The 18,590-nt window shown below is 37.5% G+C and overlaps 1 protein-coding gene across 1 annotated transcript in view; it reads left to right on the top strand.

Moving 5' to 3' along the window:
- Positions 1 to 9,611: 9,611 nt before the first annotated feature.
- The window catches only part of LOC140171083 (uncharacterized), a 35,154-nt gene continuing 26,175 nt past the window's right edge, over positions 9,612 to 18,590 (top strand). The window contains exons 1-4 of the mRNA XM_072194253.1: positions 9,612 to 10,674; positions 12,300 to 13,211; positions 17,236 to 17,289; positions 17,849 to 17,962. Coding sequence (XP_072050354.1) covers positions 9,612 to 10,674; positions 12,300 to 13,211; positions 17,236 to 17,289; positions 17,849 to 17,962 — 2,143 coding nt within the window. The remainder of the gene's footprint in view (positions 10,675 to 12,299; positions 13,212 to 17,235; positions 17,290 to 17,848; positions 17,963 to 18,590) is intronic.

Genomic DNA, 18,590 nt, shown 5'->3' with positions numbered 1-18,590 from the left:
CGAAATGAAGTTTGAAAATTGACTTTAAAGCCATAATGTACGATCTTATAATATGAAATTGGTTAATTTTTTTCAAACCTGATTTTTTTGCATATTTGTAATGTTCCAACTTGCACCTAAATGGAATCGGCCAAATCTGTTGTCTTTGTAGGTCAACAGAGCAAAGTTCGACATATTATCATAATTTAAAAATTATGATTATATATGTCCTCACATAGAACTATGTGTTAAATGGCCAAAATAATCAGTGGGGTTTCTTTCACTTTATCTTGTTATTTCAACCTAAAATGGACAGTTGTCAGTTATTACCAATATTATTTAAACATTTTGAATAAAGAATAACAAAATCAAAATTTGACGGAAATCGTACAATAAGGCTTTGAGGTTATTAATTATTTTAAACTGTTGTGATTTGGCAAAAACGGCATTGGCAAAAACGGCATTGCTCAATTCATAGCGAGCGTGTAGAAGAATTAAAATATCACAGATATACTTTTATAGGTGCTGCGGTTCTTGAGTTACGTTGTAAAGAGGGCTGAAACAACAACACTTTTGTAAAACGTACATAACTAGTTAACAACAATAAATTAAGCAAGTTTGCAAAGTATACGATTTGTAGAATGAACTTTTGCAAAACATCAAGGTGTTAATTTTCAATAATATATTGATCTAGATAATGAAAATCGATTTTTAGGTTGCTTCGACCAATAATACCTCGTCTACCCTTAACTGGAACGAAATATCGATTGGATTTCTTGCTCAAATTTACTCCAACGCGAACGTATGATCGGTTACTGCACCAACAGCGTCTTGTCGCTTACACTCGACACATGTGTACACAATGGCTTGTGTAAGAGCTTGTAACCGACTGCATCAAAATGTATCTATTTTCTTTAGTCAAGTGGTTATTAGTCCCACTTCAAGACAAAAGACTATCTCAGGCGCTTAGTTTGAATAAACATAAATGAACTCGCGATACCACTCAACGGGGATTATGTCGGGACCCAGCGCTACTCTCCTTATCATATTATTTTGAAAATAGCTATACGTTTCAATTAATATTCTTAAGATAGACATAGGCCTATATATATTATTTAATAAAGGCTCGTCAGCTTTGTCAATTTCATATTCTAATTTACTAAGCAAAGCCTAATGAAATACCTATTTCTTTCCCCTCCTTCTCAATCTCTCTCCCCTTCCCCTCCTGTTTCCCCTCACCTACCTTCTCCATATTTCCCCCTCCCTCTCTCCTCTGTCTGTACTCGCTCTCTCAAACTTAACCCCCTCCTATAATACCCCACTGCACTCCTGTTTCCCCCTCCCCAGTGACTTTGTCATGGTTTTTCTGTTAGAAGGACGTGGGGCGATTCTCAAGGGGAAACATTTTTACAAAAATGGGCAAAATATGGCAGAAAAAGGCCTAAAAGCGTAAAATATCACGGCGGCCAGCATCCAACAGGGGAGGGTCAAAAAGGAAGACAAGATGTCCCATGCCATCCCTCCCCTTTGGCTACCGTCAATGCACCTCCCTGTCCAATTACAATACCCTCCCTCTCCTCCTCCCTACCCCCTCTCTTACCAGGCACAACCTATGACATGTTATATTTAAAAATGTTATGCATCTGCTTTACTCTTCCAGAAGTGTGGCACACTGCTTGCAGAAGTAAAACAGGCCATTTTTACGGAAACTTTTATCTTCTTGAAGTTGAAGAGGTAAAACTAATTTGGTGTACAAGATGAACACACACAAAACCAAGCGTGAAGTTTGGAAAAAAAATATTTGAAAGGGCAGGTCTATTGCAAAAACAACATCATATCATTGGCAAGCTAATATTATAAGGACAATGAAAATGACTCCTTTTTTGAGAAAATAAGACGTTTAAAATTGATATTCCACAAAATTCCTTCGAACGAGACAGATTTGGCCTAGAAAAAAGGTGACGTCATGACATGAGATGTGCCCGCGTTGAAAAAGGACTATAAACGCTCTCAATGGACAGAAAATGATGATTTATACTTAAAGTGTATGTAGGTGGGATGAAAGGCCGACGATCAATTGAAAATTTTGACCTTTCGTATTGAAGATATGGATTTTTTCCCAAAACACCAAAAAAATCCACATCTTCAATATGAAAGGTCACAATTTTCAATTGATCGTCGGCTTTTCCTCCCAGCTACATACACTTTAAGAATATTATCATTAGATTTATAAAATTTACTTCGAAGGCTGTTATATATCAAAAATTTGAAAAATATCAACTTTTAATAATTTGTCATAAAATTTGTATTATATCGTGAATTTCAAAAATGAAAATTATTTGATATCAGAAAGACATTCTTCGTATTCAGAATGCAAGTCGATATGTCTGATGTGCTCTCATGTCCCACAAAAATACTGTCGAAACGCTCAAAACGCTCATTCCAGATCCCTTAACGTTCCATAATCAAGATATCGATAATTTCACAAACCAGTTTTTTCTCATGCAAGATTCTCCAAATTTTTCCCAAAAAGAGCTTCTAAAATTGCATCAGTACTATATTTAATTCTAATAAATGGTGACATTATTTCTCTGATCGGTTTGTAGCACAATACAAAAAAGGAGAAAGCGATCACTCGGTGTGGTTTTATACGGGGCACACATTTGTTTTGCCACAATTAGAGCGTTTTTAAAACTTTTTACCACTTTCATTAAAACCTTTCCCCTTTATAATTTATGTATAGCATGGTGTACCTTTAATATTATGTAATGTGATAGAAGAACACCAAAATGGTTATAGTTATAGTTATAGTATTTCTTGGTCTAGGGCCCAGATTGCGTGTGGCTCAATGGCGAACATACATTATTAGGAACGACTGAAACACGCTGTAAAGAAGACTAAGTTTTTCTCAATTTGAGAATAAAGATTTCAGATGGGTTGCATCAAGATACATTTCAATGATGAGAAGGGGAAGTAAAAATGGTAAAAGTACAGTTACGATCAAAACTTATTATGGAAAAGGGAACTGAAATATGAAAAATGTGAATTATAATACAAGATATATTAATAAACACATTATATTTACAGGCTATCGTATCATTGGCAAGTACCTTTAATTATTATGTGAAAACATTTATTAATTGCCAATAAAAACTATTTGGAGTAGAACTTTTCATACAGGGTGTTTCGGAAGCTTAATGGCTTTCTGCAACCACAATGGGCCGGAATACATCCACCATTAGGGTAAGGGTTTAAGGTTAGGATTTAGGGCTAGGGATTAGGGTTAGGTTTAGGGTTAGGTTTAGGGTATTGCGGCCCATTATAGTTGCAACAAGCAATTACGCGTCCTGTGAAGGGAAAATGGCTGTGTTATTCTGTAATCTTCTAATTATTCTGCAACGAGATTTGTTAAAGATAAAAACTACATTATTGATAGCTATTCTTCGTTGGCTGTTATTATCACATACTGCAGTTACTGTTCATTTTCCTATACATAATACACAGTGCTCTCACCATTGATGCGTGTCCTCTACAAACAGTGTATGTTAGAGGTATAGGGCATTTCCGAATTATTTTCTTAGCTTGATTATGTTCGGCTGACACACAGCACCATTTCAATCCCAGATCTGTTTTATACTGGACCCAGAAAGTATCCTAAACAATCATAATTTTAAAACTAAACCATATTTAGGTAAATTTATTTTATCTTACATGACACTGTATTGAATCCAAAGCGCCCCCTAGAAGAAAAGTTACAAACATTTGGAAGGGCCAATGTTAAAACTGATACTTTGGCCTAAAGGAGAAAAGATTGTAATCGAGAGCATGCGATGACTTCCTTCTTACTACAACAGCGGCAACCATGGCAACGTCGAGTTGTTGGTTTGAATTACAATCATCCGATTCAAACCATCTTGCTAGTCTTGCTAACAAAACAGAAACCGTCTTCATATACATCAAGTTGAATTTCCTCAATGGATTCTTCGAACATGATCGGTTCTTGTATCTTCAAAATACCACTGACGTCATTAACGCGGGGCATTGGGTGTGGTCGCGTGGAAGTAAAGGGCGTTTCCTTCTGGAAGCACCGTTTGACTTTCAGACTCTATCGGGACATTAAACGTTGGAGTTGAGAGTAGTACAGTAAATATAACAATTTTACCAGAAGATAATACGGATTGCTTTGTAAACCAAATAGATGATGCAGAGAGATTGCGTGCTGTAAGTGAGCTTTTGTTGAATACAACACGCACTGAACCAAACCCATTTCCTTGCTCAGAAGAATCACAAGATCAAAGAAACATGGAATTAGTCTGTTTTGAAAGACAAAAGCAGCTTACCGAATTGACTGCGCTTTGGAGTATCACGGGATTGAATACTCTATTGCAATCGACAACATATTATGAATGTTGGGGAACGCATAACCAGAATGAAACATACAATGTATACCACAATTCTTGGGTTGGCACCTTACAATGGTTTGGATTAGCAATTAGCCTCTTCTCGCCTCTTCTTCTGTTACATTTGTTTTTATGGAAGAAACCTCCGCGGCAAGTAAAACAAGATGGAAATGGCGAAACTACCGAACGAATGCAACTAGATACAGATTTGATCCCAATTGGCCTCGTTTATCTTTTACTGTACTGTGAAGGCCTGTCACGTGGTAGATTTACTCTTCGTACAAGAATTATCATCAACTTCTTCAGAAGCTTATCAATAATATGCCTTTTTTGTTTTATTTCATTTTTGCCGGTTTTTATTGCACATTTTAACACAGAACAGCTGTATTTTGACCGTTTAAATGCATACAATTACGCACTGAGTTTATACAAAGGAAGCAACCCACATGCAGATGACTCTTCCATGCTTTTTACTATGATAGTACTGGTTGGATGTGTATCCATATCGATAATGCTTATTTTGGTTGGTGAATACTTTTACATATCTATATTGTTTAAAGAGCTTCGTTGCTGTGACCCTTTAATATGGGGAAGCCGTAGATTGCTTGGGAAGGATTATCTGAAAGAAGCATTCGCAATTAGACACACAGCTGATGGAAATCTTTGCAGCCCACCTTCGAGTTTGGAGAACATGTACGTGCGATTGACGAGAAGTCTACAGATTGCTTACAACCCGATTACATTTTATCACATGATTAAACCCGATGATAACTCGTTATTTGTTAAATGTATCCACAAATACAAATATTTATTTGTACAATTAACGCAAACACAATCCTGCATTTCGTTCGTCTTTAAGCTTATTCTGTTAACCACATTTCCCCTAGCTGTTCTGATTTTGCTAGCCATATACATACCGTTGTGGATATTGTTATGGAGCTTCTTGGGTATTCCTACTCTTACCTACTTAAGCAAGCCGATATACTTGGCTACTACTAAGTTTGATATACCATTAGTGATTTTAAAATACTTATTTCTCGCATACACCCTTCTATATACAGGTTTGTTCGTTGGCATAACAAATACTGTGTACTTAACCGAACTTATCGGCTATACTTTCATCGGTTTAATCATCAATGCGTCCGCCATGGTCCCTCGACTTTCAGTTATCTTTGCCATAATTGGTTATGTCATTTACAGTACCACCAATTTGTATGACGAATATCACCAATTGTTTAAGACAGTATTTGCATCAGTACATCGAAATTCAAAAAGAGAATCAAAACCTCCAAAAAGAAGTCATCTTGTCAGATGATGATGGCAGAATGACAATAGAAATTGATTTATTTTCCAAAATTGTCCAGCGCTATAAACCTCTTTTCAGATCGTATGCAACTCTTGTGGTGTCCGATTTGGTCCATTCTGCTTCTTAGCAATGATGTTTTGGACAGTTTTAAAAGCCATTGACAGGCAAGATAAACTTTTTGAAACACTAAACTTATTTTCAGTTTTGTTCGTCACAGGATCAGTTTCTTGCTTTGTCTATCTATTCCAAAATCCTACCTCAAAAGTTTGTGAAATAATGACTAGAAAGGCTATGTTAAAAGTAGATTTGTTGTGGTACTGTACCTATGGTTGCCTTAAACCCAGCGCAAGAAACAGCGATGAAACGCAAATTGTTGATGTGCACCACGAAGATCATGAACGCGATGATACCCAACCTCTATTTCATTCAGCTGATTCCGGGATTCATAACCGAAATAGTGTTCAATAGTTCATAATGCAGTTATACTGCACAGCAAACATGATTCGACCTTTGCAGTACTTAAACCTGGTTAACAGGAAACTATTCATACTGCAGTTACTGTCCGTTTTCCTATACACAATACACAGTGCTCTTTCCCATTGACGCGTGACCTCTACAAATAGCCTACGTTAAAAGTATGGGGATATGCCTAGTTAACGTCGCTGTGTGAAAAATAACCGGCCAATATTAAAAGTACTCTTCTAGAGTTCTAGAAAATATAGTTTTGTAACATGTCCTAAATTTTAGCTAATTTAGATGTTTGGAAATATGCGTACTTTGGTGTTTTAGTTAATGTTATAGGTAATAGTACATTGCCTAGTTAACGTCGCTGTGTGAAAAATAACCGGCTAATATTAAAAGTACTCTTCTAAAATTCTAGACAATATAGTTTTGTAACATGTCCTAAATTTTTAGCTAATTTAGATGTTTGGACTTTGGTGTTTTAGGAAGGATATGTAAACGACAGATAACACCAAAAATATGAAGAAATTATTTCCAAACCGTGTTAAGTCTGCAAACCACCATGTTTCTCATTTTCAAGAACGCTGGTTAACAATAAGCACGTATTGTCTCATTTCGTAAACAAAGACCACACACAATTGTTCTCTAGCGCTCGCTTTATAATCGTTCACCCAACTGAAAGTATAATCCCAGCGCATTGCTCCATTGTACGTGTAAAGCAGGCACATATGTTGTGTGTATTTAACCAGAGATGATATGATTTAATCAGTTGAGCTGTTTTCAATGAGTGTTATCTTGGTTTAATAGCTTTTAATGGGGTTTAAGTCCTGCAAAGGTCGAGTTGAATTCTACTGTAGACATGACTGCATCATGTCCAGCAAAATCAATCGAAAAGTCTAGTCTATCCTCCACATTGAATGGTGGACTGCACTTATGCCCAAATATGGCACTTGCTAATCAATAATCACCCACTTGAAATCCCTGACTCGCTGCACTGACCAAAGTTATGGACAGATATGGGAGCTGTTTTTGCTGTTATCTGTCATTTACATATCAGGGTGGTACGAACATTTGCAGATGCCCCACATACTCAGTTTTTAGCCTACATGTAATGTATACTTTATTCTTGATTGACAGCAAGTACAAAAAATATCCGTCAAGTGGTTTAGCTTTAATGCCCTTCGGTGTGTAGCGAATCGCGCAAGCCTTAGGCGTAATTGGTATTGGCAAAATTGTAATATCTGTATTGTTTTCGGTATTAATCAATACTGAAGTCCTCTAAGGTTCAAAACAATAATTCCAAACAGGTTATTGTATACTTAAATATTTTATTTAATGGGGAACGTATTTGTATAATTATAAAGCACCCGTATCCGCTGAGAAGCGATATACAAAAGTTGACAAAAACATTGCTACGAAACTTGAACTTGAAAACAGAATAGATACGACAGCAAAGAATGAAGCCTTTATAACCTTGAAAGACCATAAGCCAAATTTCAACAATAACCCTAAATGCAGACTCATAAACCCATCCAAACCAGAAATTGGTAAAATCAGCAAGCGGATACTGGAACGCATAAACGCAAAAATAATCAGCGCTACAAACTTAAACCAATGGAAGAACACAGATGAGGTCATCTCCTGGTATACAAACATCAAAGATAAACAAAGCCATTCTTTCATCGGCTTCGATGTATGCGAATTTTACCCTTCAATTACTGAAGATCTACTGTCGAATGCCTTAAAATTTGCAGCCACGTATGATCATATCACAGACGATGAAACGCAGATCATATTCCAGACCAAGAAATCGTTACTGTACAATACCCAAACCCCATGGTGCAAGAAGAGTAACTCAAAGTTTGATGTCACCATGGGCAGCTTCGATGGAGCTGAAACTTGCGAGCTCGTTGGTTTGTATTTGCTGTCACAATTGCAACATATCGACATTAATGTCGGATTGTATCGCGATGATGGCCTCGCCATTTGTAAGAAAACACCACGGCAAGTAGAAAACTTCAAAAAAGAGATCTGCAAAGTATTCTCCAAAAACAACCTAAATATAACAATTGAAGCCAACAAGAAAACGGTTGATTACTTAGATATTACTCTTGACTTGCGCGATGGATCATATAGACCCTACATGAAGGCCAACAATAACCCCCTTTATGTACATAGAGACAGCAACCACCCACCATCCATATTAAAGAATATCCCGGACAGTATAAACAAACGCCTCACTAAAATTTCTGCAAATGAACAGGCCTTCAAGTCTGCCATTCCGCCATATCAAGCAGCTTTGCAGAATAGCGGATATAGTGAGACTCTCACATTCAATGACCACCGGAAACCAAATAAAGACAACAATAAACGACAACGCTCAAGAAACACAACTTGGTTCAACCCGCCATATAGCGAAAGCGTATCAACAAACCTTGGAAGAAAATTCTTCAACTTGCTGGACAGATGTTTCCCCCCTGGACATAAACTGCACAAACTCTTAAACAGAAATACTGTCAAACTGAGTTATTGTTGCATGACCAATGTAAAACAAATCATAACTTCACACAACAGATCAATTTTGCGCAAAGCAGAACCCAAGGAACCAGATGGAAAAACTTGCAACTGTAGAGTGAAACTTGACTGTCCCTCCAAGGCAATTGTTTAGCTTCCAGTATAATTTACCAGGCGACGGTAACTCGACTTGACAATTCACATCATGAAACATATATTGGACTAACCGCTAACTCGTTCAAAACACGCTTTAGTTGCCATAAGAGTGACTTTAATAACAGTGACAAAAGGCATTCAACAACATTAAGCGAGTACATTTGGAAATTAAAGGATAAGAAAATACCTTATTCAACTGAATGGAAATTAATCAGTCGGGCTAAGGCCTATTCAACTACCAACAAACTATGCAGACTTTGTCTAGAGGAAAAATACTTCATCATATTTAAACCCCATCTCTCTTCACTGAACAAAAGGAATGAGCTAATAAACACTTGTAGACACAGGAAGAAGCATCTCTTGATCAACTACAACTGATCAATATATCAAGTATTGACTGTCTTCATGAACTTGAATTGCTTATATTATGTTATGTATCCATTTTTGACTGTAAATGTATGCCAATTAAACTGTCTAAAGATCTAGCACTAGCTCCGCGCGTCACGCTCGGTGATCGCGCTTCGCGCTCGCCGTCGCCACTTCGCGGCGTGAGCATTCCGCGCTAGAAATAGAAATCAGTTTCCAGTGATAAGCATATTCTGACGAGTGTAGGTCGGCTTCGGCTGGCTTGCATGAAACAATATTGTAAATAATGCTTTAATAAATCACCAAGTCTATTTTTAAATGTATTCCAGCTCCCTTCTTGGTTGAGCACTTTACTGTGGATGATTTACCTTACTTGGATTTATTTATTTACGCTCCAATTAATATTGTTGAGCACTTTTGAAATCACCATGGATAACGGACTTGAAAAGATCAACCTTGGCTACTCAACGAAAAACATTCCTTTACCAGGCAAAAAGGATTACCTAACATGTCTTACCAACAAAGCAGAGAAGTTCCTGAAAAACATCAGATGGAGAACATTCTTTTTCCTCAATCCAGATGCGTCTTCCAGGAGAAAAGAAACATATGGATTTCCAACTACAAAACCTCCACCGCAAGTTCCAGAACTAAAGGAATTCGAAGATGGTATGTTGAACATTATCCAAAATGTTGAATTTAGAAATGTGAACAAACCGTTTCAAAAACAACTGTCAAAAGACATTAAAAACATCAAAGAAGATGAGCACCTGTTTGTTCCAGCAGACAAAACCACCAACTTTTATAAAGTTAAACCTGAACAGTACAACAAGTTACTTGGCAACAACATAACTAAAGACTACAGGAAAGCACCCGTATCCGCTGAGAAGCGATATACAAAAGTTGACAAAAACATTGCTACGAAACTTGAACTTGAAAACAGAATAGATACGACAGCAAAGAATGAAGCCTTTATAACCTTGAAAGACCATAAGCCAAATTTCAACAATAACCCTAAATGCAGACTCATAAACCCATCCAAACCAGAAATTGGTAAAATCAGCAAGCGGATACTGGAACGCATAAACGCAAAAATAATCAGCGCTACAAACTTAAACCAATGGAAGAACACAGATGAGGTCATCTCCTGGTATACAAACATCAAAGATAAACAAAGCCATTCTTTCATCGGCTTCGATGTATGCGAATTTTACCCTTCAATTACTGAAGATCTACTGTCGAATGCCTTAAAATTTGCAGCCACGTATGATCATATCACAGACGATGAAACGCAGATCATATTCCAGACCAAGAAATCGTTACTGTACAATACCCAAACCCCATGGTGCAAGAAGAGTAACTCAAAGTTTGATGTCACCATGGGCAGCTTCGATGGAGCTGAAACTTGCGAGCTCGTTGGTTTGTATTTGCTGTCACAATTGCAACATATCGACATTAATGTCGGATTGTATCGCGATGATGGCCTCGCCATTTGTAAGAAAACACCACGGCAAGTAGAAAACAAAAAAAAGAGATCTGCAAAGTATTCTCCAAAAACAACCTAAATATAACAATTGAAGCCAACAAGAAAACGGTTGATTACTTAGATATTACTCTTGACTTGCGCGATGGATCATATAGACCCTACATGAAGGCCAACAATAACCCCTTTATGTACATAGAGACAGCAACCACCCACCATCCATATTAAAGAATATCCCGGACAGTATAAACAAACGCCTCACTAAAATTTCTGCAAATGAACAGGCCTTCAAGTCTGCCATTCCGCCATATCAAGCAGCTTTGCAGAATAGCGGATATAGTGAGACTCTCACATTCAATGACCACCGGAAACCAAATAAAGACAACAATAAACGACAACGCTCAAGAAACACAACTTGGTTCAACCCGCCATATAGCGAAAGCGTATCAACAAACCTTGGAAGAAAGTTCTTCAACTTGCTGGACAGATGTTTCCCCCTGGACATAAACTGCACAAACTCTTAAACAGAAATACTGTCAAACTGAGTTATTGTTGCATGACCAATGTAAAACAAATCATAACTTCACACAACAGATCAATTTTGCGCAAAGCAGAACCCAAGGAACCAGATGGAAAAACTTGCAACTGTAGAGTGAAACTTGACTGTCCCTCCAAGGCAATTGTTTAGCTTCCAGTATAATTTACCAGGCGACGGTAACTCGACTTGACAATTCACATCATGAAACATATATTGGACTAACCGCTAACTCGTTCAAAACACGCTTTAGTTGCCATAAGAGTGACTTTAATAACAGTGACAAAAGGCATTCAACAACATTAAGCGAGTACATTTGGAAATTAAAGGATAAGAAAATACCTTATTCAACTGAATGGAAATTAATCAGTCGGGCTAAGGCCTATTCAACTACCAACAAACTATGCAGACTTTGTCTAGAGGAAAAATACTTCATCATATTTAAACCCCATCTCTCTTCACTGAACAAAAGGAATGAGCTAATAAACACTTGTAGACACAGGAAGAAGCATCTCTTGATCAACTACAACTGATCAATATATCAAGTATTGACTGTCTTCATGAACTTGAATTGCTTATATTATGTTATGTAACCATTTTTGACTGTAAATGTATGCCAATTAAACTGTCTAAAGATCTAGCACTAGCTCCGCGCGTCACGCTCGGTGATCGCGCTTCGCGCTCGCCGTCGCCACTTCGCGGCGTGAGCATTCCGCGCTAGAAATAGAAATCAGTTTCCAGTGATAAGCATATTCTGACGAGTGTAGGTCGGCTTCGGCTGGCTTGCATGAAACAATATTGTAAATAATGCTTTAATAAATCACCAAGTCTATTTTTAAATGTATTCCAGCTCCCTTCTTGGTTGAGCACTTTACTGTGGATGATTTACCTTACTTGGATTTATTTATTTACGCTCCAATTAATATTGTTGAGCACTTTTGAAATCACCATGGATAACGGACTTGAAAAGATCAACCTTGGCTACTCAACGAAAAACATTCCTTTACCAGGCAAAAAGGATTACCTAACATGTCTTACCAACAAAGCAGAGAAGTTCCTGAAAAACATCAGATGGAGAACATTCTTTTTTCTTCAATCCAGATGCGTCTTCCAGGAGAAAAGAAACATATGGATTTCCAACTACAAAACCTCCACCGCAAGTTCCAGAACTAAAGGAATTCGAAGATGGTATGTTGAACATTATCCAAAATGTTGAATTTAGAAATGTGAACAAACCGTTTCAAAAACAACTGTCAAAAGACATTAAAAACATCAAAGAAGATGAGCACCTGTTTGTTCCAGCAGACAAAACCACCAACTTTTATAAAGTTAAACCTGAACAGTACAACAAGTTACTTGGCAACAACATAACTAAAGACTACAGGAAAGCACCCGTATCCGCTGAGAAGCGATATACAAAAGTTGACAAAAACATTGCTACGAAACTTGAACTTGAAAACAGAATAGATACGACAGCAAAGAATGAAGCCTTTATAACCTTGAAAGACCATAAGCCAAATTTCAACAATAACCCTAAATGCAGACTCATAAACCCATCCAAACCAGAAATTGGTAAAATCAGCAAGCGGATACTGGAACGCATAAACGCAAAAATAATCAGCGCTACAAACTTAAACCAATGGAAGAACACAGATGAGGTCATCTCCTGGTATACAAACATCAAAGATAAACAAAGCCATTCTTTCATCGGCTTCGATGTATGCGAATTTTACCCTTCAATTACTGAAGATCTACTGTCGAATGCCTTAAAATTTGCAGCCACGTATGATCATATCACAGACGATGAAACGCAGATCATATTCCAGACCAAGAAATCGTTACTGTACAATACCCAAACCCCATGGTGCAAGAAGAGTAACTCAAAGTTTGATGTCACCATGGGCAGCTTCGATGGAGCTGAAACTTGCGAGCTCGTTGGTTTGTATTTGCTGTCACAATTGCAACATATCGACATTAATGTCGGATTGTATCGCGATGATGGCCTCGCCATTTGTAAGAAAACACCACGGCAAGTAGAAAAAAAAAAAAAAGAGATCTGCAAAGTATTCTCCAAAAACAACCTAAATATAACAATTGAAGCCAACAAGAAAACGGTTGATTACTTAGATATTACTCTTGACTTGCGCGATGGATCATATAGACCCTACATGAAGGCCAACAATAACCCCTTTATGTACATAGAGACAGCAACCACCCACCATCCATATTAAAGAATATCCCGGACAGTATAAACAAACGCCTCACTAAAATTTCTGCAAATGAACAGGCCTTCAAGTCTGCCATTCCGCCATATCAAGCAGCTTTGCAGAATAGCGGATATAGTGAGACTCTCACATTCAATGACCACCGGAAACCAAATAAAGACAACAATAAACGACAACGCTCAAGAAACACAACTTGGTTCAACCCGCCATATAGCGAAAGCGTATCAACAAACCTTGGAAGAAAGTTCTTCAACTTGCTGGACAGATGTTTCCCCCTGGACATAAACTGCACAAACTCTTAAACAGAAATACTGTCAAACTGAGTTATTGTTGCATGACCAATGTAAAACAAATCATAACTTCACACAACAGATCAATTTTGCGCAAAGCAGAACCCAAGGAACCAGATGGAAAAACTTGCAACTGTAGAGTGAAACTTGACTGTCCCCTCCAAGGCAATTGTTTAGCTTCCAGTATAATTTACCAGGCGACGGTAACTCGACTTGACAATTCACATCATGAAACATATATTGGACTAACCGCTAACTCGTTCAAAACACGCTTTAGTTGCCATAAGAGTGACTTTAATAACAGTGACAAAAGGCATTCAACAACATTAAGCGAGTACATTTGGAAATTAAAGGATAAGAAAATACCTTATTCAACTGAATGGAAATTAATCAGTCGGGCTAAGGCCTATTCAACTACCAACAAACTATGCAGACTTTGTCTAGAGGAAAAATACTTCATCATATTTAAACCCCATCTCTCTTCACTGAACAAAAGGAATGAGCTAATAAACACTTGTAGACACAGGAAGAAGCATCTCTTGATCAACTACAACTGATCAATATATCAAGTATTGACTGTCTTCATGAACTTGAATTGCTTATATTATGTTATGTAACCATTTTTGACTGTAAATGTATGCCAATTAAACTGTCTAAAGATCTAGCACTAGCTCCGCGCGTCACGCTCGGTGATCGCGCTTCGCGCTCGCCGTCGCCACTTCGCGGCGTGAGCATTCCGCGCTAGAAATAGAAATCAGTTTCCAGTGATAAGCATATTCTGACGAGTGTAGGTCGGCTTCGGCTGGCTTGCATGAAACAATATTGTAAATAATGCTTTAATAAATCACCAAGTCTATTTTTAAATGTATAATTATAGATATGTAGATTAGGAAAATAATATGAGACGCTTCGAGCATGAAATGAACATAAGTGCAACCATATTAAATCAAATGAATGTATTGTAATGTTTCATTTTGTGGAACACGACAGGTATTTCCGTTGTTATCTTGATATGATTTTATGTAATAAACGCAATTATATTTGGTCTTGAAATCCAACTGATTTTTGAAAATAATCTTAAGTTAACGTTAACAAATATAAATTTCCTTTTCATGACTTAATTAATGTACCCTTTAGTAATAGCCATGTGGATATCAAGTTCATAACTTGCGTATTTAGTCCGCATTTCACGTATTCCTGAGCAAGCTGTTTATGTGATATTTTACAACACTAGGTTCATTACCACCGGTCATTTGGTAGGGCATTTGAATAGGTCCAACCATAGAATGCCAGATGCAGTATATTATTCTGATAAACAGAGAATAAAACTGAAAAGTTCAGTCAGAAAAATACAATATTCTTACAGTATTTAAAACAGCAGCGATTTCAACTCAACAAAACCCAAACTAAATCTAAATGCAAAAGATTGTTATTAATTTCATAACCTTTTTATGAGACACCTTGTATAATGGCGTATACTATACTGTTAGTTGAACATCTTTTTTAATGATTTATTACACCTTATCACGATAATTTTGATCTGGTTTTGATGGCAGTCAAAATGAATGTAAAAATGTATTGGGGTTAAAGAACTGTGCCCCTGATAGATGAGAGCTGATGAGCATGTTGTGGATCCTAGTGTATTCTGCAAACAAAACCTATTTCAACTTATCAGTTATTATCAAAATACTATTAGTGACCCCTGTTTGTTCACGAAATACGGGAAAATATCTACAGTCTGGTGCCGTATTCCATGAAGCCGAAGCCTGAATGAGCAGCGGGTAAGAACTTTATCTTTTAGTGAACATAAATTCTATTATCTTCTGACTTGTTCGTAAACTTTGCTGAAGGAATTGAATTTGATAATCTTACTGAAAAGTAAGTTTCTTCCTTGGTTTTCTTCCCAGTTTCTTCCTTGCTTTTTGACAGTGCAGCCATGCTACGCGTGAAGTATGCGCGCTGGTCTTAGGATATCGCGCGACTCATGTTACGCATGTGCTCGCATGTTATGAGTACGCAGGTAAAGCGATTTTGTATTTGACCAATAAGGTAGCGCGAGTTTCCAGACGCAACAAAAAGCGCTCTACTTCATTGGTTAAAAACTAATCGCTACCGCTCAGCGATGTAGTATAAAGTCAGCTTAATACGGGAAATATTACCTGCCTGTATATTAATGAGGAGTACGCAGGTAATACGGATTTATATCCATGTGGTGTTTGACCACTGAGATTACAGAATTCTTATCAACTAAAGGGTAAATGTGTATTATACTATGTGTTTGATGCTGAGGCCATTGCCCGGGACCATTTCCCATATTTGTATCAATACAGTCATGTACATTACATGCACATTGGTGTGTTTAGAGTAAACCAACATGGATGTCACTTTTGTGCTGTTGACTATTGGTTTTATGTTGCTTGCTATAGCGGTAGCAAAGATAGCTAGTTTGATTCATAAGCGATGGCAGATTGAGAAAGCGCTCAACCAATTCCCGTGTTATGATCGACACTGGCTGTTGGGTCACCTTCGGTTGGTGAGTATCCCGAGAGAAGTTGCGATTTCGTCTTTAATTGCAACCACAGATATTGTAACTGAATACCTGAGCGCAAGAAAACCGTAAGTCCACTTGGCCCCTCAACATGTATTATACACTAAAGTTACGTATAGTTCCTTAGGGTTTTATAATGTTTAATACATGTCCCAGGGTGAAAACATCATGAAAGGTTGTGAAAGATTTGTTTTGGCCCCTGAACATGTATAAAACATTACCAAAATATACGAAACTATACGCAACTTTAGTGTACACATGTTGAGGGGCCAAATGTATTTACGGTCTTCTTGCGCTTAGGTCGTCAACTATTATCTTAACTAACGGCAGTTTTAAGCTTAAGACAATTTCAGTAGACAATCAGGCCTATTATAATGGGTCGGTCATGATGAACCCCATGGATGAACCCATACGATGCATGAAATGTACCCGCGGGCCGCATTTGGCCCACACAGGGTTCACGGGTTGCCTGTTTAGAACCACTGGCCTATACAATGGGTTGTTTCAAGTCTTTGATTTATAAAGTGTAACTCACAGATAAAGGAAAATTGGGCCTTTCGTCAAAATGGCCCGTCGTAGTAGAAGTGATGATGTAACTGAATTAACTACCATAGCAATAGGTTTAAACATTTTTGAATATATCGCCCTGCACTACAATACCGCTCTTTTTAAAGATACTAATCTTACAGGTGTGATTGCTCAGCATTATATGAATATTCTATAGAATTACGATCCAGGTCGTTTATCCCTGTTCTTTGACATCTATGTTTCAATGCAGATATACCGCGTAAACGTACTAGTGCAGTGCGATATATTCAAAAATTGTTTAAACCTATTGCTATGGTAGTTAATCCTGTTACATCATCACTTCTACGGCGAATACACTCCATTGTAATCCATTCATGGTAAACTGGTGCGTTTCTAGTAAGCCCTACAATCATACAGCTGTCATTCATTCTGTCAACACCTTTCAGGCACTATTGTTGTGGAAGTAGGCATCGCAAAAAATATGATTGTGGCTAATGAGGGTATGTTATACCTACCAGGAAATATCCGATGGATGCATAATTTTAACACAATAACAAAAAATATTAAATCCGATATTTGTTTCCCTTCAATTCACTCACTCAAGGTTTTGCAGGGTATATGAAAGTTTTCTTCCGCGTATAAAATTCCAAGCTATTATTTTGAATGGGACTTTTACAAATTCAGGACAAGTTTAGTAAATCCATATCAGGAAGGATAGGCCTAATTGTTTAAATTATTTATCAAGTACATGCACACATGTGGTGTAATTTTTCAAGATTAATGTATGTAGTATTTAAATGTATATTAGAATCTTAAAACTTAATTTGGACACGTCGATGTAATGTAATATGGCGCAGTCAAAGGCCCAGAGTCAGGATTCCTATCATTGACTTGTATCCAATCTGACACATTCCAATAAGTTTAATTCTCATTCAATAGTTTCACGATGACACAGCTTATTTATGATACCCCATGCTTGTGATACACAATTTCGTCTTATCTACCGTATGTATCTATTCTTATCATCAGTCTGGTGATCGATCTCAAATACCGTCACGAATTCAAAGATATGCAGAACGTGCCAAGTATGCCTTCCAGATTTGGTTAGGACCTTTTGCCGGATCTCTTTTGTTGTGCATCCAGACACTGTCAAAGCCATCCTTTCTACAGCTGGTAAAGTATATACAATTCTATAACCGCATTATTTTTTCGAAATCAAGAAGAGAAGTAGAACCAATGGTACCCCTTCCCCACCCCTTACAAGTCTTGCACCCACCCCATCTTGCCCACGTGGGATACTGGCCGCCCTGATATGTAAGATTTGTAGCCTTTTTTCTGTACTTTTTAGCCCATTTTTGGCCATTTTCGTCAAAGTTTGTCCCCTTAAAAGTTGGCTTTTCCCATTGCCCACTCTTTGCCCACCCTCTGATAAAGTGCTGGCTACACCATTGATGGTAAAACACAGATATAAGCTAATATAAGGTAAAATAAGCTCTCTGTGTAGACATTCAATACTTCAAACTGCATCAGCAGACCTGACATATTATACAATACAATACAATACAATACAATACAATACAATACAATACAATACAATACAATACAATACAATACAATACAATACAATATAGAGGTCCCTGGTTCAACAGTCACCCACTAAAGTCAGCCCACTCATTATACTAGGCTATAACTGCGCATCAGTTGTTTGTGAGGCAACTGCTCCGATGTCTCCTTCGTGCCACCCCTAATTTGACATTCGAACCGGAGGGCAACTGGGGGATATTCAAAATGCTCTGCCGCT

This window comes from Amphiura filiformis, chromosome 15 (assembly GCF_039555335.1).
Source record: "Amphiura filiformis chromosome 15, Afil_fr2py, whole genome shotgun sequence".
NCBI lineage: Eukaryota > Metazoa > Echinodermata > Ophiuroidea > Amphilepidida > Amphiuridae > Amphiura > Amphiura filiformis.
The sequence above is the reverse complement of the archived record's forward strand: the minus strand, read 5'-3'. Positions and strand labels throughout refer to the sequence as shown.